This window comes from Strix aluco, chromosome 2 (assembly GCF_031877795.1).
Source record: "Strix aluco isolate bStrAlu1 chromosome 2, bStrAlu1.hap1, whole genome shotgun sequence".
NCBI lineage: Eukaryota > Metazoa > Chordata > Aves > Strigiformes > Strigidae > Strix > Strix aluco.
In genome coordinates, this window is record NC_133932.1 from 33,321,843 (window position 1) to 33,344,578 (window position 22,736).

Here is a 22,736-nt window from a genome sequence, read left to right on the forward strand (position 1 = left end):
GACAAACAATTTCAGTTAGCTATAATGCCAGTTTGGGCTTGGGCCAGCAAGATGTAACTGTAGTGTTTTACTTGAACCCCTACTAGAATTAGCAGAACTTTGTTTCATAAAGCAAGGTGGAAACCACTGAGTATAATGGATAGCCTGAGATAACTTTCTGTTAAGACAGGGTGACTACCATCTCTCTCCACTTCCAATAGGATGGGTCTTTTACAATTTGATCTTGGCAAAAAATCTTCTCCATCTTGGAAATTAATATTGTGCTGTGCTTACACTTCTGTTTGTGCTTGTATTGTGTTTGTATTACTTTCTTGGGGTTTTTTGTTTGTTTTTTTTTAAACTAAACCAACTTCTTTCAACCACCCTTGAGGTAATCTTCATACCTATACATACACAAGCACTTTCGGATTTTAGGACTATAACTTTTTCCAGACCTCTAATCAGTTATCTGTTAAATGGAGATTAATTTTAATTGATGTATATCCATGAACTATTTATACTTCATTAGCAGAATTTTGCAGAATTTTTGCTTGGTCTCTTTCAAAAAAGAGTAGAGGCTCACTGGGCAGAGGGAAGCAGTGGAGGGAAAGGAGGAGTGATGGAAAGAGGGAAAGTGTTGTATGGATGTGTTTCCTAGACAAACTAATCAAAACTGCATATGCATTATCACATACACATCAAATATATTCAGACAGATCTCTCTGAAAATCAGCTGTACAACCAGTATGTTGGTACCCCTTCAGCATATTTTCCATGTTCCTTTTGTACATGTTGACACAGCAGTAAAGCACTTACAGACAACTTTGGTTACATGCTTTAATTTGCTGGTGGGATACTCTGGAAAGGTCTGGTGTAAAAATGGGTCAGAAAGTCAAGAAGTCCATAATTTTATGTGGGAAATTTAGTTTTGCTGAACTGGAGATGCTGAATAGAGTGCCAATTAGAGTCTCTGAAAACTAGTGCTCCCCCCGCCCTAGGATGGGGAAGTTTTGAGACCACAGAAGTAATTCTTCCAAGTCAGTAAATTTTTACTTGTTCTCCCAATTAAACCCTAAAGTACGCACAAAGAGCAGTGCCCTGCTGCCCATGAACAAAGTCCACAAGACAGTTTATGGAGGAAATTGTTGCTTACTATGAGTGAAGTTTGGGATAGTTGCACTTTGAAAAGCTTGAACTGCTACCTATTCGAGCTTGATTTTTCTGTTGGGACCTATATGTGTAAAAAAGATTTGAATCAGTCTATAAATTTGCATCATAAACAAGCCAGCAAATAAAATCTGGCTGTTCTGTGCTGTTGTGTTTTTATCCATGTATCCTTAATGAAATCTAACAATTTAGTAAATAGTTTCTCTTCTCCCATGTTCTGCTGATGACTTACAGTCAAGCTTAGAATTTATTGTAAGGTCCAGGTTAAAAGAGAAAGAGCAGAGTGACAAGTTTGATGAAGAACCAGTTTGTCAGATGATTCATTTAAATAATGTAATTACTGTACAACATTTTAAAAACAAATTAACCACAGGATTCTACAAAGGAAGGAAAAAAATCAATGGTAACTCAAGATATAAATGATTCTCCAGAAATGAGGCCATTACTGTTAAGCACGAAAACAAGCAGTGGCTTTCAAGGTAGGCTGCTGGTAACACATAGATGGGACAAAGCTTAAATTTTTGAGTCCTCCCTTTCATATCCCTCCCCTCCTCCCCAATTACTCAGACAGATAGTGATCATGTTGCAGGAGCTTTGGCCAACCTAAGGCTGGTTAGTCCTGATCAGTGGCAGACCTGACCTTTCTTCTGCACAGGCGCTATGTCTGCCCCTGCGATCAGCGGGATCAGTTGCCTGAGTCCGCAGGAAGCTGCCTACCAAAACCAGGCAAGTGCCAAAGCTATAGGGGCTGCTCTGCTTCAGATGGATGTCAACAGCTTCCAGAGGCTGTCTCACCAGACACAGCTGAGGGGCAATGCCAGATGTAGTTTACCTGATCCTATTGAACAAAGGGAGTAACTCTCCGCCAGCCACATGTTAGCACACCAGTGAGAGAACTCAGCATTCAGGTTCACTTAACCCATAATCCTGCTCCAGCACACGTATGTGAGGAAACCTTTCATTTTCAGCATTTACTTTATAAAGTGATGTCTGTGAGGATGAAGGAAAAAGCTGTATCTGCCCCTACTTTTAATTTGGCTGTGGAAAGTAAGAGGAAAATGACTACTTGGCTAACGTTGCTTTGACAGAAATGAGGGCTGAGCCACATGAATGACTGCTCTGCAGAGAATAATGAGGGATGCAAGTCAAACTGACAACTATGACAAAGCATCAGCCCCATTCATCCTCTGAAGATAAAAAAATGTAAGTAAAATATCAAAAATATAAAAACACACCTTGGTAGGCACACCTGAAAAAGCAGCTCCAGTCCTTCTGAGCAAGCAAATGTTTCCATTTAAAGGGGTCATCATGGACTGAGAGAGTTCTAGAAGAGGTCATGGACGAATCAATTTCCATACCTCTCAATGGGTCTCAACATTTTGCTTCAAGACAAGGCAGAGCTCAAAGGCTTCTTATTGGAAAAGTTCTCTGTCCCTGTTTTAAAATCAGTCATAAACAGCAACAGCTAAAAATTGATGACCTTTCTGATGGCAGTTATTGACCTGTCTCCCTAGTCTTCCTTGGTCAGGTTTCCTCAATGCACTAACATATTTTAGTCCCAATACAGTGGACATAACATTTTTTTTTAGCCATGTATACGTAGAATTGCCTGAGTAGTGTTGAAAGAATTTCTGTGATTTCAGTCAGTAGTATCAGTTTGATGCTTTCAAAGTAAAATGTTAACTTTTCAAAATATTTTTAAAAGCTATATCCTGCTTGCAGAGAGATTTTCCTTACCTATTCCATAGCAAACATAAGAACAGGATCTTATTGTATTGAGGTTTTTTTTTGTTATTTGATATTTCCTATTAAAATACTACAGAAAGCTGGATGAAATGGAGGTAGGTTTACAGAGAAAGACAGTACTGATAGCCTGCAAAACAGAGGTGTGAAAATACTATGCTTTTTGAAGGTGATCTGTATTTCCTTCTAACACCTAAAGAAGACCAAAAAACAAAAAACATGTTCTGCTCTTAAGCCAGCCTGAGACCCAGTGGTCACCAGAGACATGCCAAAAAAAAGCAGTTATTTTTCAGATGTAGATCTTGCTCTGGGACATTCTCGTGTTCATTATCTCAGTGGATAAATTTCATACTTCCCAATTAAATTTGTTAAAAGTCTCTCCAGATCACTGGTGGCTGTGTGAGGCAGCTCTATGGCAGGTCCATGTCCATGCTTACACTCTGGACCAGCAGTCAACCTCCCTTTCACATCAGGAGTCCATTGTGTATCAGCTATTTAACTGTCCTCCAAACATTTTTAATAATATTCCTTATTACTTACATAATTCTCTCCACTTTTTGACCAGTGGAAAATGCTTGCTTGTACTGTTAAAACAGAGAAAACTGTTGCTGAATACTAGATACAGTATTCAAGGACCACAAATCAAGCTACCATATACAATGAAATTTAAAAGATATATTGATGGGATTTTTATTTGCTGCCAGATTTTCTTTCCCCAGCACACCATCTCTTTCCTGCATCCAGCAGTCCCAACAATTTAAAGACAATAGCTCAGCTATTCATATAGGCATATGACTCCAGGAGTATCCATATTAATACCAACAGCAAGTATTTTGATATTCCAACAGAAATTAAAGTGAGAAACAGGAGGTGTTAAAAAAATGGAAAGCTGTATGTTGTTTATGTTCTTATTCAGGTACTACACTTCAAAAGAATGTTGTTTGGAAACAAACAGGCAACATGCAGTAAAAAATGTTTGAAATATTAAGACATACAGACTAAGAAGGATGGTAGAGGCAAAATATAGCTAAGATTAACAATTAGAGTTTTACTCATAAAGACACAGGTATTTTTCCCTCTACTAGACAAAAAGAGGACTTTCTGTGGATTACAGCTCTTTACAGTTAAGGATAAAACTTTACAAGGTTTATGTCCAGGTTTCCTTTTCTTGCTTGAGGGATATCCTAGTTTCATAATCCCTCCCCCTGGAGAGGTGTGTATTGCACAGGATGACACACTGAATAAGCAATGTGGAAGCATGAGGCCCACTGGATGTCATGGCTCCATACCCAAAGCTTTGAGCCAAAGGCTTTCCACGGCTTTCCAAGGCAATCCAGTGTCATGACATGCAGGTGATTCTCTAGCAGGATTTCCAGAAACATCTGAACATTTATCTCCTGGAGGAATTTATGCTTTGAGAAGCCTCCCCTACTTTCCACAGCACCTTCTGAACACCTGGTGGTCCATAAGACCTCATTAAAACCCGTCAGTCACTGAAGAGAAATGAGAGTTGAAATCCTAATGACTGTGCAGCTATGTGCCACTGGTTTCCTGAAAGAGAAGCTGTTGCTGATGCAAGTAAATGTAGGAGATTCATAAAGCCAAATTAGCATGAAGTTTGCCCTTGCTCTCTGTTGATATAGATATGGACTCACACCTCTCTGCTGCCAGGATGCCTATGGACTCACATGCACCTCTGAAGCTCAGTGGGGCTGGCAGAGTGGTAGCGGTAGACCTGCTAGTTCGAAGAGGAACAGGGCAGAGCAAAACAGTGCTTATGAAGATTTTTTCTCAGATAACGTCCACTTATAGAGTTAAAGAGTATGCCACATGGAATGAAAGCACTCACTACTGGAAATCCCCCCTAACCATTTTTTTCTCTCCTTGTCTCTGACCAGAGGACATTCCTGTGCCATGAGGAGTCTGTCTGAGAGCCAGTCAGTGCAAGTGCATTCATTAAAGAGCTAAGTCTGGGCATTCATCTTACCAAAAGAGAATAATCAAATGAGTTGTTACTTAGATGCTTACCTTTAGCAGAGAGTTTGACAGTATCTTTCTTTTTAAAGTTAGCTCACTGACTGTGTAAGATTAGTCCAGAAATTGGCTATTACCTCTAATTTATACATGACCTAAAAACTACTGTTATGTGTTTGTATGTATTCAAAAAAAAAAAAAAAAGTTTCTCAGGAAGAATCATCAATCCTATAACAAACAGTAATTGCACTTTACATTTACAAATCCAAACCAAAATGGGTTTTCTCCCCTAGGTTTTCTTGGAATTAGATGCACGGGTTTCGCATTTGGCTCACAGAATGCAAACTGAACACATTAGCATTCTTTGCACGAGTGAATTTAGCCTTGCAATAGGGACCTCTGAGTTAGGCAGCTATTATCATCCTCATTTTACAGACAGTGAAACCGAGAGCTTGAGTGACTTTCCTGCCATCACTTCCTCTTCAATCTGTTCAAAAGCTGTTTTGGAAACTTTCCATACATTGTGCTCTGTTTCAGCCTATTTCTGCTCTTTTTCAAGCCCCTGCCCTTACCTCGGCATTCAGCATCTTTGTATTCACCCAGCCTGGTTCCTGTCCAGCATGCCTTCGATTTTATTCCTCATTGCTATACCCTGCCAAATGTCACTGTCATTTCATTGCCTATGCCAGATCCTGGGTCTGGATCATTTTCCCTCTGTAACTCATCATCTGTCTGTGAGCTCCCTCTTTTAGGATACATTTCAAACAAAACAAAACTGCCCATACTCTTGCTCTTTCTACACTCTACCTTCATTGTTCTCATCCATCCTAATCCAAAATAAACGATGAGATGGTGAGTATAGAAAGGCAAATATCTCGCTCTGGTGCTCACCTGGACTTCCTGTCTCTCTTATCCCCATCTCTGCATTTGTTTCCTCTGCTGTCTCTGCAGGTTGCAAGCTTCTTCAGGTTGCAAGAAATCTGCAACCAAACAGAATAATTTGGAGCAGGCTGGCTTTGGGGGGTTGGGGTGATGGTTACATTTTCCTTTCCATGCCTGCATGGTAGGACTGGGAAGCTAAAACCTGGGTCGGGTTCATGACCTGAAACCCAACAAAGAAAGATGGAAGGGGGTGCAACTCAAGTGTCAAATTCAGCAAATGTGAGGAGTGTTTTTTTAAGATTAAATTTGTTCATAGAAAGGTCGCGGAATATTTGATAAATTGAGTATCTCTTAGGTTCAAAATCGCACATCTGAAACCCACTTCTGGGCACATCTTTAGGACATGATTGTATCCCAGTTGCTTCTGTGAAGATTTTGCTCTTAGCTTTAACAAGAGGTGAGGTATGGTTTGTCAGGCTTTGCAGTCTGATTTAGAATTTGCTTGATTTAGACTGAACTCTCACAGGGATTCAGCCTTTCTGTTACTTTCATGCAACATGGTTAGTGCTTAATTACACAATGATGAAACTGGCAGAAATCACATTTTGGTTTCAGCCCTCGTGCAGACAGGTTCTGTGACTGTGGAAGAGCTGCAACCCCTTATACCAGGTCTGAATACATAACTCACAGCAAACAAGGCCTAGTTAAAGATTGAGATAAAGAGTACAAAAGAGGGGAAGGATCTTACATAGAAAATGTTAAAGCACTTCTCTATCCATAACCTTCTCTATGAGTGCCAGGTCTGGGGTTTTATAATTATCTGCACTCTAGCAAGGTACTGCATTCAGCGATGCTTTATTTCTGTGGAAAGCAGAGCGATAAAAATATGTGTGTGTGTATGTACATATATAAAAAGTTGAGCTTATTAAGATACAAAGATATGCTTTTTCTAATGGGATTTATTTGAGTTGAGCTTGTGAGTTTGGAAATATTTCCCAGAGGCTCAATCGGCATGATTTATGTTGAAGAATTTCTAAGTAATGAACTTTTTCTTTTTTTTTTTTTTTTTTAACAGGGAAAAAAATGGTTGACCTGGTTTAGATATCTCTTGCAATACAGTGGCAGTACTAGCCAGAAACTAAATGATCATTTTAGAGGTACAAACTCTATTTAATAGAAATTTAAAAACTATTTCCTTGTTGCCTTTATTTTGCTGTTTTCACTTGATACACAGGCTAGTAAGGAGGTACTGAAAATGAAGGATAATGGATGTTATTTATATTGTTTGCTGTTCCTCCTCCCAGATCACCATACCTGCTTGGGCAAACTAGTACCCATGCATTGCAGCATTAATTTCAAACAAGGCAATAACAGGAGAGGGAGAAAATTGATTCTAATTACCCTGTTACACATGCAACATTGGGTCCCATCAGATGTAATTTCTGGCCATGCAGCAAGGACAGGGAATAAGAATTGTTTCCCTTCTCTTTTTGGAGCTAGAATTAGGCAGATGAGCCTTGCAGAGACCAGTGTTAGATTTTGTGTGAGATGAGCTCCCTAGGAGCAGGGCACTGTCTAAAGCAGCATACACAGAGTTTTGGCACCCCATTTTCCCCTCTGTCCGCGCATATGATCTGGCCTGCTTTGCAGAGCGTGGCTTGTGTGCCGTTCTTTGCAAAAGTACATGGCAGATCAAGACTCCTCCTTCAACAGAACCATGTTTTAATCAGGATGTGTGGTATGAATGCAGCTGCTCTCTGCAGAGCTCCCCAGTAACCCAGGGGAACAGGGCAGTGCTGTCATGAGATGCAGCAAGGAAACCCTTGCCCAACGCAGCTCCTGTGCTAAGTGCTTCAGGTGAATGTGTTGGCTCAGTGTGAGCACTGCCAAAATGCTCCTAAGGATAGTTAGGAGTATAAAGTAATAAGGCCATTCTTTTAGTTAATGAGATGATCTCCGTGAATGTGTGTGTTAACCATGTACTGGCTGCAGCTATGTTACTGGATCCATGCACAGCCCTGCATCTTTCGCTGTAATCCTCCTGCTTTGCAACTTTTGTGGCAAAAACGTTCCTGGACTCTGCAGAAACAGTGGTTTCATTCCCTTTTTATAAAGCTCCCAACCAAAGTAACAGCCTTTTAAACTTACCTCCCCATAATTTCGTTCAGAAGAAATAAGACTTTACTGAAGGAGATAGATGTTTTGATCAAATTCTCTCATGGCTTAGCATTTCTCCCACCATGCTGTAACAACTTAAGTAGTCCCACTGGAAGAGAAACTTACTTTCTGGTGTCTTTTTAAATCTTTCAGAGCCCTCATACATATCTGTCTGAGTCAGGGGGTTTCACTCTGAGACATCCAGACATCTTGACATATTAATTGCTGACCACGTGCTGGACTACAAGCTGCTTCTGAAACTGGAAAGCGATGGAAAGGCAACATGAAAGTAGAGAGGAAGGAACAATCACAGAAAAACCTCAATGTTTCTACTAAGGAATAAAGGAAGGGAAAAATAATTTCACAGAAATAAAAAGTAGATGAGCAGAATGGAAATAAAGCTGGTTGAATAAAGACTAAAAGGCTGATGGCATTGAGCTGCAGAACCTGCTGGAATTTTTATTTACTGATTTTATCTGGTTCCATCTCAAAAGTATTAGATTGCTTAAAAAATATAGTAAGATTTGTTGCAGATACAAAGTAATTGTACCTTATATTTGTGGAAACCTTGAACCAAAGAGAGCAATAGAGACCCTATCTAAAAGGATAGCAAGGAAAATTGAATTCAGAGGGGTTTTCCCACCTGATCTTATGTAGGCACCTGGTTAAAACAGGAGGTATATCTGTGAAAAAAGTGCTTTACCACCTTCTTTTTCAGTGGTTACAAGGTATCACACTTTCCAGAAAGTAGCAATCAATGCAGTATGTGCAGCCATTTTACTTTTTTTTTCTGCAACATGACAGCATATGACCCGTAGAAAGATGTATAGATTAATTTGACTGAAGTCCTGAAAAGGCTACTCTGGAGACCAATCCTGAGGTGTGAGAATATAGCCTTACTATAAAGCAATTGTGAGTTTGACTACTCAATTAAACTACTTCAGGATTAGCCATTTTTCTCAAGCTGTTAGACAGAAATAGAAAGACATTTCAAAATCCTAGACTATACTTTGAAATGAGTGTTATTCGGCAAACAGCATAAACATCAGGGTTATATCTTTAAAAATCATATACTCTTTCTTTTCATGAGTGCCCATTAAGCACTATTATTTGTAAGATGCTTAGGAACATAAGCTCTTTATCAAAGCTGAAGAAATCCCAGCTTATCCTGAAAAAGCATAGATAAACTCAGATCATAGACTATCCAAAAGTACATCCTTTCCAGAAAGGAGGTGGTGGTGGAGGGAGGTTGAAGTTGGTAGGGGGTACATTTTAAACTCTAACTTTAGTCAGTTGCTCTTTTCTTTCTGAAATCCAGCTATTACAATTCCTCTAAAGGCAGTGCTACCTATCTATCCAGAAATTATTGATATGAGGGCTGCCAAGAAGCCCACAGCTAGCAAGCTACAGCAGATATCTTCATTTACAAATTTCTACAGACACTTTGCATTTTTAAGCATGCAAGAAATAGTATACCAATCAAGAGTTTAAGCATTAAGGATACAAAGATAACATTAGCTTTTCCTGTGACACACTGTGCATGAAGGAATAGTGAATTTTGACTTTGGTTTCCTTCTAATATGCAACAATTGCTTATGGTAGATTCCTCTGAGTCTGAAGTTGGTCCTCTCACTCTGGAGGAAAGGCTTAAAAACATTGAGCTAAAATGTAGAGGACTTTACCCATGACTGTCACCACCTTTCCTTCTTCCGTGGTGGCTGGAGCTCTGCCAGGCCTCCGCACTAATCCTGCTGAAGTCTCAGCCCATGGCTGTAGCCTCTGCCCCACTGGTACAGGCAGTAAATGCAGTTAGTGGGGTAGGACTAGCCAGAAAACAAGAAACCTGCTTCAGTTCTGGTGTCCTTACCCTTCTCATCAGAGAGGAAAATGAGACCTCTCATACCTTTTTGTTTGTTTGTTATAGCAATATGAAAGACTTGTGTAGCACAGGGCAGCGAATAACCAGGGGCTAGGGCAGTGGCCTGAGATATGTGCCCCTACCCTCCAGCCTCACTGGAAAATGTCAGCCTATACCCCAAACAACTTTGTCAATAAAATGGTGACAGTATGGATCTGTTTCTGTGAGAGCACAAACATTTTCATCACAAATTTGAGTCCAGGATCTTTGTGGTCTTCCAATGCCTCTCTCCTGCATGAAGCAACATGTCCTATACTCTTAACACTGAGCAACTGAATCAGAAATCTTCCTGATTCAGCTTCAGAAGTACACCAGTGACAACACTTTGAACTTCTTGCCACCTTCCTCTGCTGTCCACACCTCTAAGCCAGGAAGATGCAGACCGCCAGCAGAGCACAGAGGAAGGGGATCCGTGTAGGGAAGATGCTACTTCTGGTTCTCCTGTTATGACGCTTCTCCTCCCTCAGCATCGTCTTTCACTTGCACCTTCTCAAAGTGCAGCCCCAGCCTGGCTGCCTTTCTTCTCCTCAGGCCTGCTCAGTTTCATTTAGATGCAAACTGAGTTTGGCCCAACAGCTATTTAAATATGGTGACTGCTGAAACAGGCCATTGAGACAAGTGTACTTCAGTCCTCCTAAGACTGAAATGATGGCATTTCTTGTAACATCTCAGCAAAGGAGAGCATCAGCTATGTTTTATAGGTATTAGATAAAGGTGGATGCTCAGACCCAGAAGACATGCATTAATAAAACATAGCCAGCTTGACATAATTCTTGCTGAGCTTGTCTTGGCTTACAGGGGAACTATGTAACATGTCTATTAGGAAAAGATTATTCTGTGGAAGAAGTCTTTTAGCTTCTCTGACAAAAAAAAAAAAGCTAAGAACTGGCACCCTGCATAGCCTCTCTGTGAATAGAGTGTGTTCATGCTGTAGCTAACCTAGTGGAAGATTTTCCCAAGCCTCTTTTTACTGCTCTTGTGCACAGCTGAGCCTGTTGCAACGTGACAGAGAGACTCGCAAACTTCTAGAAAGAATGACAAAATACAGGCAAGAGAGCCACAAGACACTCAGATTGTGTCAAGTATGTAATTAAGGAAATATAAACCTGAAGTTTAAAAACAGAAACTTAAAAAAGACATAAGTGATTTAACTGATTTTCATTAAAATAAATAAATCCCCCACCCCCCTTCACCTTTTAATGGTGTAGAGGAAGGATATAAAACCAAATGTTACCAGGTTTCCCACTGGATCAATTGCTTTGATTCTCCTGAAACTCCAAGAACACCATTGGGATGGAGGTTTTGCTCAGGATTCACCTATTATTCTTTAAACTTTATAGAAATATATTTTATTCCATCCTGCTGGATTATTCTGTCCCTCTCTTTACTAGCATCAGTGTAGTTTCATCCTTAATTCTTTGAGTATCAAAAAGGAACACATAGAAAATGAGGTGACATTTTTCTAAACAAGGCATTATTTATATTGCAGCCTCAGCATAGCAGGTGCTTTAAAACAAAATACCAGGATACATTTTCAGTTTTAGAAAGTATAATGTCTAAGTAGGCTCATCTAGGATTATGCTTTTAAGGGTGGGGGTTGCAGATTTTGCAACTGATCCACTCTTACAAGTAATGTTTAATCAGCACCTGCACTTTGAGTTGCCATATTTCTTTATAATAATGATGGTTGGCTCTTGAAAATACACTTAGTTGAGGTCCCTGCAATTTAAAGCTTTCTTGGTAATTATCAATCTGGAACATTTCTATTCCTCAATCTACTGAGGGCCATTTGTCTCTGAAAAATATCTTATTCGCGTCTACATTTGCAAATGTTAAAGTAACAAGTGTAAACAGAATGCATCTGCACCTAATCACAACTTTACATGAAGTGTTAAATTATACAACTTCAATAGAAATTTGGAATGGGAACCCAAACAACTATAGGAACACTGTTTTCTTGTAATACTTTTTTTTTTCCCCAAAAAAAAAGGACGTATATTTTTTTTAAAAAAACATATTCTAGCAACACTGATTTGAAAATACTTAGAATGCACAGAGGAAACCAAGACTTCCCAGCAGTGTTAAACTGTCTGATGGAGAAGCATATGGTGTTGAAATTCCTATGCATAATGGGGTCTAAATTAAAGGGGATGTAAAAGCCTTAACTCCAGAAATTCATGCTTTGGGGGAACTTTCCAGGTTGTATCATCACTTTTCTTAGTGCTAGAACCTAGAGGTTCTTTGGAACCAAACATTTCATTTGTACGTGAATCTGGGAACTCAAGGGGCTCCCACTCAAATCACTCACAAAACCTGTAAAAGCGGTATCTTTTAGGTAAGCCACCTTCATGATGTGTAGGCAAATTTCAGGACACCTGAGCCAGCAATGTCATAACCAGATAAAACCCAAACATGAAATGTTTAACATTCGTACTGGTGCATACATAGAAATGTCTTTCACCGGCAGTCATACTCAGATTGAGGCATTTCTGTGCTGGGATTTACTACCCAATTCTCAGAGATTAATTCAGTATAAAACAGAATAGAAAAGCCTATATAGCTATATCTATTATTCTTCTTTGTTTCTTCTCCAGAGTGTTTTTGCAAACAGCTCTTTTTTTCTGTGTTCTAAGAGCTACAAGCAACAGATGTGATTTGTCTGAATGGGGTGTGTGAAAGACACTCAGAATTCTTAAAACCAAATAAAACCCCTCAAATGTGCATACATCCTTACTTTTCAGAAAGTGTTACATGAAAATTCAAAATGTATCCTAGTTTGTATTTGGCTGCAAATGAAATTATGGTAGCATCACTGTACATGATGATCCTTGGATTTTTACCACAAAGCCTAGGTAGTCTGTTCTTGCATTAGAAAAGATTTCAGTAGCAGTGATTTGGTTGAAACAACATGAAGATGTGCAAAGCGCACTGGCCATTATCCGTTCCCTGTACAAAGATGTCATATGTATGCAAATTTTACATTCTTGAAAAGATTTGCTTGTTGCATGCAATGAGTACGTCAGCAGTTGTGCACACTTGCACAATTGCACAATTAAAAATGTGATGCACTGAAAATATACCTTGAGACTTTAGATCTCTCTCTTTAGTTGTTTCATCCAACATTCTGTCTCTGCAGGACTATTTTCTTCCTTTTTTAATTTTTTTTCCTGGTCTAGCCTTACCTGTTACAGGCAATCAAAGTGATTGAAGCCCAAGTCTTTCCACTGACTTCTCTGAGCCATGGATCACATTAAAATTTTGCAAGAAAAATTCTTACAGGATGTGCTATGGCATTAGATACTCCATCTCCTCATGGCTAAACACTCAGACAGCTTCAGTGGGAACAGCTTCAACAGGAATTATTAATGCTAGTTAGAGATGCTAGTTATTATAGATATTACAGTTATTATATTATAGTTGTACTTAGTTGTAATTATCATAGTTATTGATAGGAAAGTTACATATGTACTTTTTTTTTTAAAAAGGCAGGAAAATTTTACAAATGTCTTAAAACTGTGGCATAACATTAAACAAATAAGAAAAAAATTAAAGAAAAAGAAAATTCTCTAAAAAACTGGATACAACATATCTGGGCTCCAGGAAGTGAATAGCTGAGTTATTAAATCATTCCTCAGATTTTTAATACAAAAACTGATGCTACTAGGTATAGCTGGTATGTGGGTTTTTTTAGCCTCATAGCTTCATTATCAGAAATTTTGATCAAAAGTCCATAAAATAACTTTGCCATGAAGAGGAAACTATAATTACTTATAATTAGTACAGTGCATAAAGTATGTCTTCAATTCAATTAAATAATTCCATAATTTATTAAATAATATTATTAAATTCCATTATTCCATAATTTAGGAAATAAAAACTTAAATTTCAAAATAAAATTAAAAATTCAGCTCAGGAGACACTAGATTTTTTTCCTTGCTGAGTGACTCACTTTTCCTTTCTGCATGTAAAATTTCCTATACATTGTGTTACTTCAAATTTTCTTGACATTTTCTACATTTGTACAGGCTTAGATTTTTTGGAACCTATATATTAAGTGTGTTTCAAAGTGACACCAAGGCTCGTCTTCCCCTGAAAACCAGAGAGTTTGAACTGAGCTCCTCATGTTTACACTTTTGAAAACATCAGGGTGGATTACCATAACAAGAGGATGGAGATTGTTTCAGGTTGCTGAAGCTGTTGCATTTTGTGGTTGTGGAAGCTGGAGAAACAGAACTGCCTGAGTGACTTCATCGGTTCGTGTCAAGCGTGAATGGCAGCTCTAAGAGAGATATTGGACTAAGGTTTCCAGATGCCCAAGGTCACTTAAGAAGGCCTCTGAGGGAAGTGCAGCAGAGCTCAAGGAAAGCAGGGAATAAAAGAGTGGGTGACTAAAAGGTCTTCTGAAGTGGAGCATCCTTGTCTTGAAGATTATCATATAAACTGTTCAGATTCAGGCAGGCACTTGTAGGAAGAAGTAGACTATTTCTCTCAGAGAAAATGATTCTTGCCTCCCTGATGTGAATGCAACTTTTTCCCCTTTATTCAGCAAAATTAGTATTTAACACTGTATGCACATTCTTTAGTATTATCATCTTGGTTTCAGTAAGTCAAGAAATAAGCTATTACAGTGAAACCCTGCTATTTAAACACTTGCTGAGTAGTGCAGATGTGGCAAAGTGGCTGCTCAGATTTATTGTGTTAACGTCCTTTCTTCCCTTTATGTTTTGCTTAGTTATTTTGTGCCTACAAAATGCTGGTGCCTGCTGGGCATGACTCTGATCTCACTATCACAGAAGTTTCTTGGGCTACCTCTATTCACCACCCCAGATGACTTACTTCCAACATACACTAAAGATAACAAGTGAGACAGGCTTGTTGATTATGATATTAAGAGATGCACTTGGTGCAGGAAGAATAGCAAACATAGAGATGTCTCTAGTTATTATTTTCTGTAACATGCAAACCTGAAACATCAAAAATGCGCATGCCACCTGGGGATGGACAAGCTTTTACAGACCTGGGTGCCCACAGATTGGCAAAAGTTTCATATGACATCAGTCATACAGACAGAGGGAGGGTTTTTCCCAAGGATGTGACACTCGACAGAGTGCTGTACGATTTTAAAAAGCAGAGACAGTTTTAAAGACCATAAGGTAAAACGCTACTCCTTGACAGGTTGTCATTTATTCAAATCAACCCTCAGTGCTTTTCTGAAAGACATGTCACAGTCACATAGAAGTTATTGGTCTCAGTTTTGAGGTAAGGGGATAAAATTCTGCTGTTTGTTTATAATTAAGATAGGTGTGGATCCTCTAATGATCCTGCCTGGCCCAAAACATTATGAAATTCTAAAGGCAGTAATAAATCATACCAGGGATCTCAAAAAAGAGGGGGGATGCTCCCACGTGGCAGGAAAGCTTTCTTTCACAGTTATAGATGTCACAGCAAACTGGGTAACAGAATTATGTGCACATGTACTTTTCGCTTGGTGACAAAACAAGCATTGATTCTAACTAGGTATGTTTTCTGTGAGATACTGAACATTGAAAAATGGTCAAATTAACAACCGCAATACATTTTATATGTAAATTAAATGCTGTGTATACGACACTTCTAGTGATTATAGCTCTCTACGTGACATATGTTTAATGATTTAGATTGGCTCCTGTTGAGAGGGATTTAATTTAAGGCACTTATGGCATTGGGCTCAAATTATTTGCAAGAGTTGATTGAAGCTTATGTTTTACCCTGCAGCTTGTGTTCAGCTAAGGATCATCTGCTGAGTAAATTTCATTTATCTCTTTCAGAATCTAAACTGGGCTTTTGCTACAGTTTTCTCTCTCCATACATATTGTTTAACCAGTCTCCAACACAATCAGGCATTGTTGTAAAATCAGATGCAAAAATAAAATTGCTGTATTCTTGTATTTGATTTTTTTATTTATTCAAGTGTTAAGTCTGCATTTTTTAAGGCCTCCTCATCTATTTCCCTTGACAACAGGTTTTGGATACCTCGTTCCCATTAAAATTAGAAAGAACTGGTCATCCAACCCTTTAAGAAACTTTTAAGCTCTCCACTTTTCTGTCTATCATCTGTATCACTGCTCATCAATGAAGTGCTGATTGTAGGAACCTGTGGAATCAGAAGTGTCACCATCACATTTGGTAGCAATTTAAACTTAATCTGAGATGACCAGCTACCAGTAACCTCCCCTGTGATATTGTTTCCCCATGTTGATAAACTCCACTAAGTAGTGTTTTGCAGCCATACACTCTCCATAAAACATCTGCAGATGCACACATGCACTTCTCTTGCTGGAATGACACGGGAGCTGAGTGCATAGCTTTCACTGAAGTTGTTTGAGTGGGAAAGTGTGATTTGGATTCAATATGTAAAGGTCTTCCATTAACTTTTTTGGCCTTTGGATTGTCCCCTCAGCACTCACTGGTCTGGCCCTTATTAACAGTAATGATTGTTAAATCCAGGAGGAGGGTGGGGAATACAGAGTGCAGATGAGAGTAAATAATCAAAATGAATGTGTAATTTCCCTGTAGCACAATGCCAGCTGGCTTGGAAAAGACCGAGGGCAACTGAAGCAATGGTTATTTCATTATTGTTTGAATACTGGATGGCTGATGGTGCTCTTCAGATTTGTCAGGTAGTTGGCTATTCTGTTCTGATTTCTAGGAGCTCTGTGAAGGAGTGGGTTACTCTTCCAGGACTCTATTAGTGCAGGCTCTCCAAATGTCCAAAGAGGAGTGTGGGAGCTTGTGCATGTTAATTAGTCCCTTAATGTGTGTGGGGAAAGAAATCCAGCTGTTGGCTGCTTGTATTTGAAGAACCTTGTAGTGGTTGTGGGAGGGTGATGGCATTGGAGGAGAGCACCACACAGATACTCAAACCGCTGCACGGTGTAGTCTCGACCTAATAATGACCACGAAGATTGAAGAACTTTTCATCTAAATCACTTTGTGCCAATGACCCTTTTTCTTATAAAACCTAGGCCGTACAGTGAAGACTCGCACTCCTTATTAGCCTAGAAACATTCTGAAAACACTCTTTTTCCTCTGGGGGAAGTGAGCTAGCTTAAGCTCTGTGCATCATAGAAATCCTCTACAGGTAGCATGCAGGGCTGGCACCAGCCCACTGCAGAGAGCTGCAATTCCCATCACTAGAGCCATCGCTGCAATCTGAGTCCATGTGCCAATAAATGCTCTGACTCAGAACTAAGATGTCCCATCTGCTGACTTGAAGCTAATTACACATGTCTTCCGGGTATATTACATTTCTTGCAGGCAGTGCAAGCAGTATGTCCAGCTAAGGCAGATGTAAAATATAGGTTGAATGCTCAGTGAAACCCTAACAGAGAGCCGCCTATGATTTAAAGGAGTATTAAACAGAAATTAGCTTAATGAGTTTGAGAGGAGAGCGAACACTAAGCATTTTTAAGGAAAAGAATTAGAATAGTTTGCACATATTGCATGTGAAATTTCATGCTTTTCAGTGTGTGTATATCTTTCAAACTTTCATTTTGATTTTTCTTTGCTTCCTAATGATTATAACACTTCCCTTTCACAAAATATGGAGTATTTTCTGGGACACACTTTTTACTTTAAATTCACTGCAGCAAATACGAGGAGCAGCTGAGGGAACTGGGGTTGTTTAGTTTGGAGAAGAGGAGGCTGAGGGGAGACCTCATCGCCCTCTACAGCTACCTGAAAGGAGGTTGCAGAGAACTGGGGATGAGTCTCTTTAACCAAGTAACAAGCGATAGGACAAGAGGGAATGGCCTCAAGTTGCACCAGGGAAGGTTTAGACTGGATATTAGAAGTATTTCTTTACAGAATGGGTGTTAGAATGGGCTGCCCAGGGAGGTGGTGGAGTCCCCATCCCTGGAGGTGTTTAAGAGTAGGGTCAACATAGCGCTGAGGGATATGGTGTAGTTGGGAACTGTCAGTACTAGGTTAACGGTTGGATTGGATGATCTTCAAGGTATTTTCCAATCTGGACAATTCTGTGATTCTGTGAAATACAATCTTTGAAATATTAAATTGTTTCAGACAGTTAAACTACAGCTTATATTTTTATGGTATTAACTAACAATTAAGAGAAATGTAAGTTATTATATTATAGCACCTCCTGGACAGTCGCTGGTGGAAGTGTTCCTGTTGGGGAATTTAGAGGCACCTATTCAGGTGATGCTCCACTCAGTCCTTTTCCTGGAAAAGTAACTTGCAATTCTGAGGATACTCACTGACTTTCAATGCACATCAGGAGAATGGGAGTATCAGGAAATAATACTGACAACTGGTATAACTGAAGTGTCAATTGCATATAAATAGCAAGTGTATTATAAATTATTCCATTAAAATAAAAAGATATCTTTCTCAGATCATTTTGCTGAATACATAAACCTTAATCATACTAGCCTCCAGAATATTATTAAAAATTTATGCAAATGAGAAATGCTGGATCCAAAATCCAGCTCCCTAAAAATGACCAAACCCCAGCTATAGACAAGAAGTTTAGGGTGGGATGTGGCTATGAAAATCTGAATCTTACTGTTCCCATTTATACTAGAGTTCTAACTTTTGACTTGCCTAGAAGTAGAATTCATCTACAAATTGAGATCTGAGCATAGATGTGGACTGAAAAGAAGATAAAAAACTATGGTTATAACTGTTCTTTTACAAAATATATATATATATATTTTTAATAATTTCTCCTCTTCAGATTGTTTGCTATATGAAGGACGCAATGCATAAAATTGCCATGTCAGGAATTCAGTCACACTGCTTGTTCTTTCAGATAGCACGTGCATTGTCCAGAGTCATGAGATATTCTACTTTTTAACCTCTGCCTTCAAATGGCTAATCCTGCCAAAAATAGTACCAGTGAGCTCGACAAGATTTCAACATGTGGTTTTCGTGTGCCAAGAAATGAAGAAATGATTTCTTAAATCATTTAGATCATTTTTTGAACTCAGGAAAAAAAGAGAAGTTTATGACCTTTGGAAGAAGGGGCAGGTGACTCAGGAAGTCTACAACAATGTTGCAAGGTTATGCAGGGACAAAATCAGAAGGGCCAAAGCCCGTCTAGAACTTAATCTGACTGCTGCCATAAAAGACAATGTTTCTATAAATACATTAGCAATAGAAGGAGGGCTAAGGAGAATCTGTATCCTTTATTGAATGCAGGAGGAAACATAATGACAAAGGATGAGTAAAAGCTTGGGGTACTTAATGCCTTCTTTGCCTCAGTCTTTAATAGTAAAACCAGTTGTTCTCTGGGTACCCAGCCCCCTAATCTGGATGACAGGGACGGAAAGCAGAATGAAGCCCTTATAATCCAAAGAGAAATAGTTAGTGACCTGCTACACCACTTAGACATGCACAAGTCTATGGGGACAGATGGGATCCGCCCAAGGGTACTGAGGGAGCTGGCAGAAGTGCTCACCAAGCCACTTTCAACCATTTCTCAGCAGTCCTGGCTAACTGGGGAGATCCAAATTGACAGGAGGTTAGCAAATGTGGTGCCCATCTACAAGAAGGGCTGGAAGGAGGATTTGGGGAACTACAGGCCTGTCAGTCTGACCTCAGTGCCAGGGATGGTTATGGAGCAGATCATCTTGAGTGCCATCACATGGATCATACAGGACAACCAGGTGATCAGGCCCAGTCAGCATGGGTTTATGAAAGACAGGTCCTGCTTGACTAACCTTCTATTACAAGATGACCCACTCAGTGGATGAGGAAAAGGCTGTGGATGTTGTCTACCTGGACTTCAGTAAAGCCTTTGACACTGTTTCCCTCAGCATTCTCCTGGAGAAACTGGCCGCGCATGGCTTGGACGGGCATACTCTTTGCTGGGTAAAAAACTGTTTGGATGGCCGGGCCCAAAGAGTGGTATTGAATGGAGTTAAATCCAGTTGGTGGCTGGTCACAAGTCAGCTTTGACTGAGTGACTGAGGTCACTCAGCATTAGACTTCTGTCTAATATCAATGATCCGGACAAGGGGATCGAGTGCACTCCCAGGAAGTTTGCAGACACCACCAAGTTGGGCAGGAGTGTTGATCTGCTTGTGGGTAGGAAGGCTCTACAGAGGGATCTGGACCTGGTGGATCGATGGGCTGAGATCAGTTGTATGAGGTTCAACAAGGCCAAGTGCCAGGTCCTGCACCTGAGTCACAACAACCCCATGCAACACTACAGGCTTGGGGAAGAGTGGCTGGAAAGCTGTCTGGCAGAAAAGGACCTGGGGGTGTTGGTCAATAGCCAGCTGAATATGAGCCAGCAGTGTGCCCAGGTGGCCAAGAAGGCCAACAGTATCTTAGCTCGTATCAGAAATAGTGTGGCCAGCAGGACTAAGAAAGATATTGTCCCCCTGCACTCAGTACTGATGAGGCTGCACCTTGAATACTATGTTCAGTTTTGGGGTCCTCAATACAAGAAAGACATTAAGGTGCTGGAGCACATCCAAAGAAGAGTAATGAAGCTGGTGAAGAGTCTAGAGAAAAGCCTTATGAGGACCAGCTGGGGGAACTGGGGTTGTTTAGCCTGGAGAAAAGGAAGCTGAGGGAAGACTTTATTGCTCTCTACAACTACCTGGAAAAAGGTTGTAGCGAGGCGAGTGTCAGTCTCTTCTCCCAGGTAACAAGCAATAGAATGAGAGGAAACAGCCTCAAGTTGCACCAGCGGAGGTTTAGATTGGATATTAGGAAAAATTTCTTCACTGAAAGGGTTGTCAAGCATTGGAACAGGCTGCCCATGGAAGTGGTTGAGTCACCATCCCTGGAGATATTTAACAGATTTGTAGATGTGGTGCTTAGGGACATGGTTTAGTGGTGGACTTGGCAGTGCTAGGTTAATGGTCAGATTTGATGATCTTAAAGGTCTTTTCCAACCTAAACAATTCTATGATTTTATAAAATTTGTCCTTTCTAAACTCTGATAGATGTTTTTTCTCTATTGTGACTAAATTTTTGTCATATACATTATTTTGTGAGCAGAGGTAGACTGAAGGTTTGAATTCTAGAAAAGGCAGTAAACATCTATTATTAGGCATTTAGAATTCATTTTTGCTCAATAAAGCTTCAGCAGTAAGCTGAATAAGCTTATTAATATAAGAAGTTGCTGTTGGTCCTTGCTACATTTCATTTAATATGTGAGAATTTTCAAAAATGAAAAGCAGGAGGAAATAGAAGAAAACTAAAAAGAAAAAGGTCATTAAAAATTTTCTGACTGACAAATTCCTGCTTCCTTAATGTTTCATTTATTTTTTTCAGGTGTTACCTGGTTAACTTATAGAACATAATTTGGATCTTTTCAAAGGTGTGTATATCTTTAAAATCTTCTGCTGTGGTAACCAGACACTTTTTAAATAGCAAATGAGTCCAGATGGCATGTTTTCAAGAAGTCTGGGGGGAAAAAACAGCAGAAAAGCAAAGTAGCTGAGCTGCTAACAAAATATGCAGTTTCTCATTAGTGTAGGAATCATTACCACAAGACTCAGAGGTAGAAAACTTGTTTTTAGAAAAAGGTGCTTGGGACTGATGTTGAGAATTACTAGCAAATTCACTACCTAGAAGATCGATTGAAAGGATAAATTACAATATGGGATTTATAAAATGGCTGATGAAAATAACCTGAGTTATATATTTAATGGTTAATTTAAAAATTAAACTAATTACATAAACTCTTGCTATTCAGAAAGGACACCACAAACATACTTGAAAATATTGGTGCAGCATGCAGCAAAAGTCAAAAAAGCAAATACTGTTGAGAGTTTTAGAGAAGCAATACAGAACAGAAACAGACAACACTCTCATAGCAGGGCACAAATTCATGCCATCTTTTTAGATCATGAACAACTACAACTGATCCCTCTGTCTGCCGTGGTATCTAAAGACCAACTTTGTGCATCGAGAGCAGCCCTGTTTTGACTTGGAGCAGCAGAGGCCAGCCCCTGCTGCCCTTCCACAAGATGCCTGCTCCAGGCGCCTGGGGCAGACCCAGAAGGAAAACAGCAGCATTTCTGCTTCTTAGTGGGGACACTCACTTCCCTTAACAGGGAGTTTTTCAGCCTCATATTTCAGGACACCAGCTGAAACCTAACATCTTTCCCATTGTCCATATGCAGAAGACACACAAAGTGCCTGGTGCCACTGTGCTTGCCAGTGCATGTGTCTTGCCATGTCTTGGGGTGTTCCGTGCACTCAGCCACCATGCCACAAGCCCTGCTCTTAGCAGCAAGAAATCATAGAATCACAGAATCATAGAATGGTTTAGGTTGGAAGGGACATTAAGGATTGTCTAGTCCCAACCCCCCTGCCATGGGCAGGGACACCTTCCACTAGACCAGGTTGCTCAAAGCCCCGTCCAACCTGGCCTTGAACACTGCCAGGGAGGGGGCAGCCACAGCTTCTCTGGGCAACCTGTGCCAGTGTCTCGCCACCCTCACAGGAAAGAATTTCTTCCTTATATCTAATCCAAATCTACCCTCTGTCAGTTTAAAACTGTTACCCCTTGTCCTACCCCTACACTCCCTGATAAAGAGTCCCTCCCTGTCTTTCCTGTAGGCCCCTGGAAGGTGCTATAAGGTCTTCCTGGAGCCTTCTCTTCTCCAGACTGAACAACCCCAACTCTCTCAGCCTGTGTTCACAGGGGAGGTGCTCCATCTCCCTGATCATCTTTGTGGCCTCCTCTGGACACAGCACTGCAGGTGGGGTCTCACAAGAGTGGAGCAGAGGAGGAGAATCCCTTCCCTTGACCTGCTGGCCACACTTCTCTTGATGCAGCCCAGGATATGGTTGGATTTCTGGGCTGTGAGCACATATTGCTGGCTCATAGTCAGCTTTTCTTCCACCAGCACCCCCAAATGAAAGTTTCTCCTTATTTGGCAGGGAGTCCCTCCAT

At 40.0% G+C, this 22,736-nt stretch overlaps 1 protein-coding gene across 7 annotated transcripts in view; it reads right to left on the reverse strand.

Annotated features, from left to right (window-relative positions):
- Positions 1-22,736, reverse strand: part of GRIK1 (glutamate ionotropic receptor kainate type subunit 1) — a 178,005-nt gene that overhangs the window by 80,808 nt on the left and 74,461 nt on the right. The window contains exon 2 of one of the 7 annotated variants that reach the window (XM_074814191.1): positions 5,755-5,843. The exons of 5 other annotated variants lie outside the window; for them this stretch is intronic. In XM_074814191.1, the coding sequence (XP_074670292.1) occupies positions 5,755-5,782 (28 nt within the window). In that variant the 5' untranslated portion in view covers positions 5,783-5,843. Of the gene's footprint in view, positions 1-2,381; positions 2,496-5,754; positions 5,844-22,736 lie in introns of those variants that run through there. One more of the 7 variants, XM_074814187.1, reaches the window with a different exon arrangement.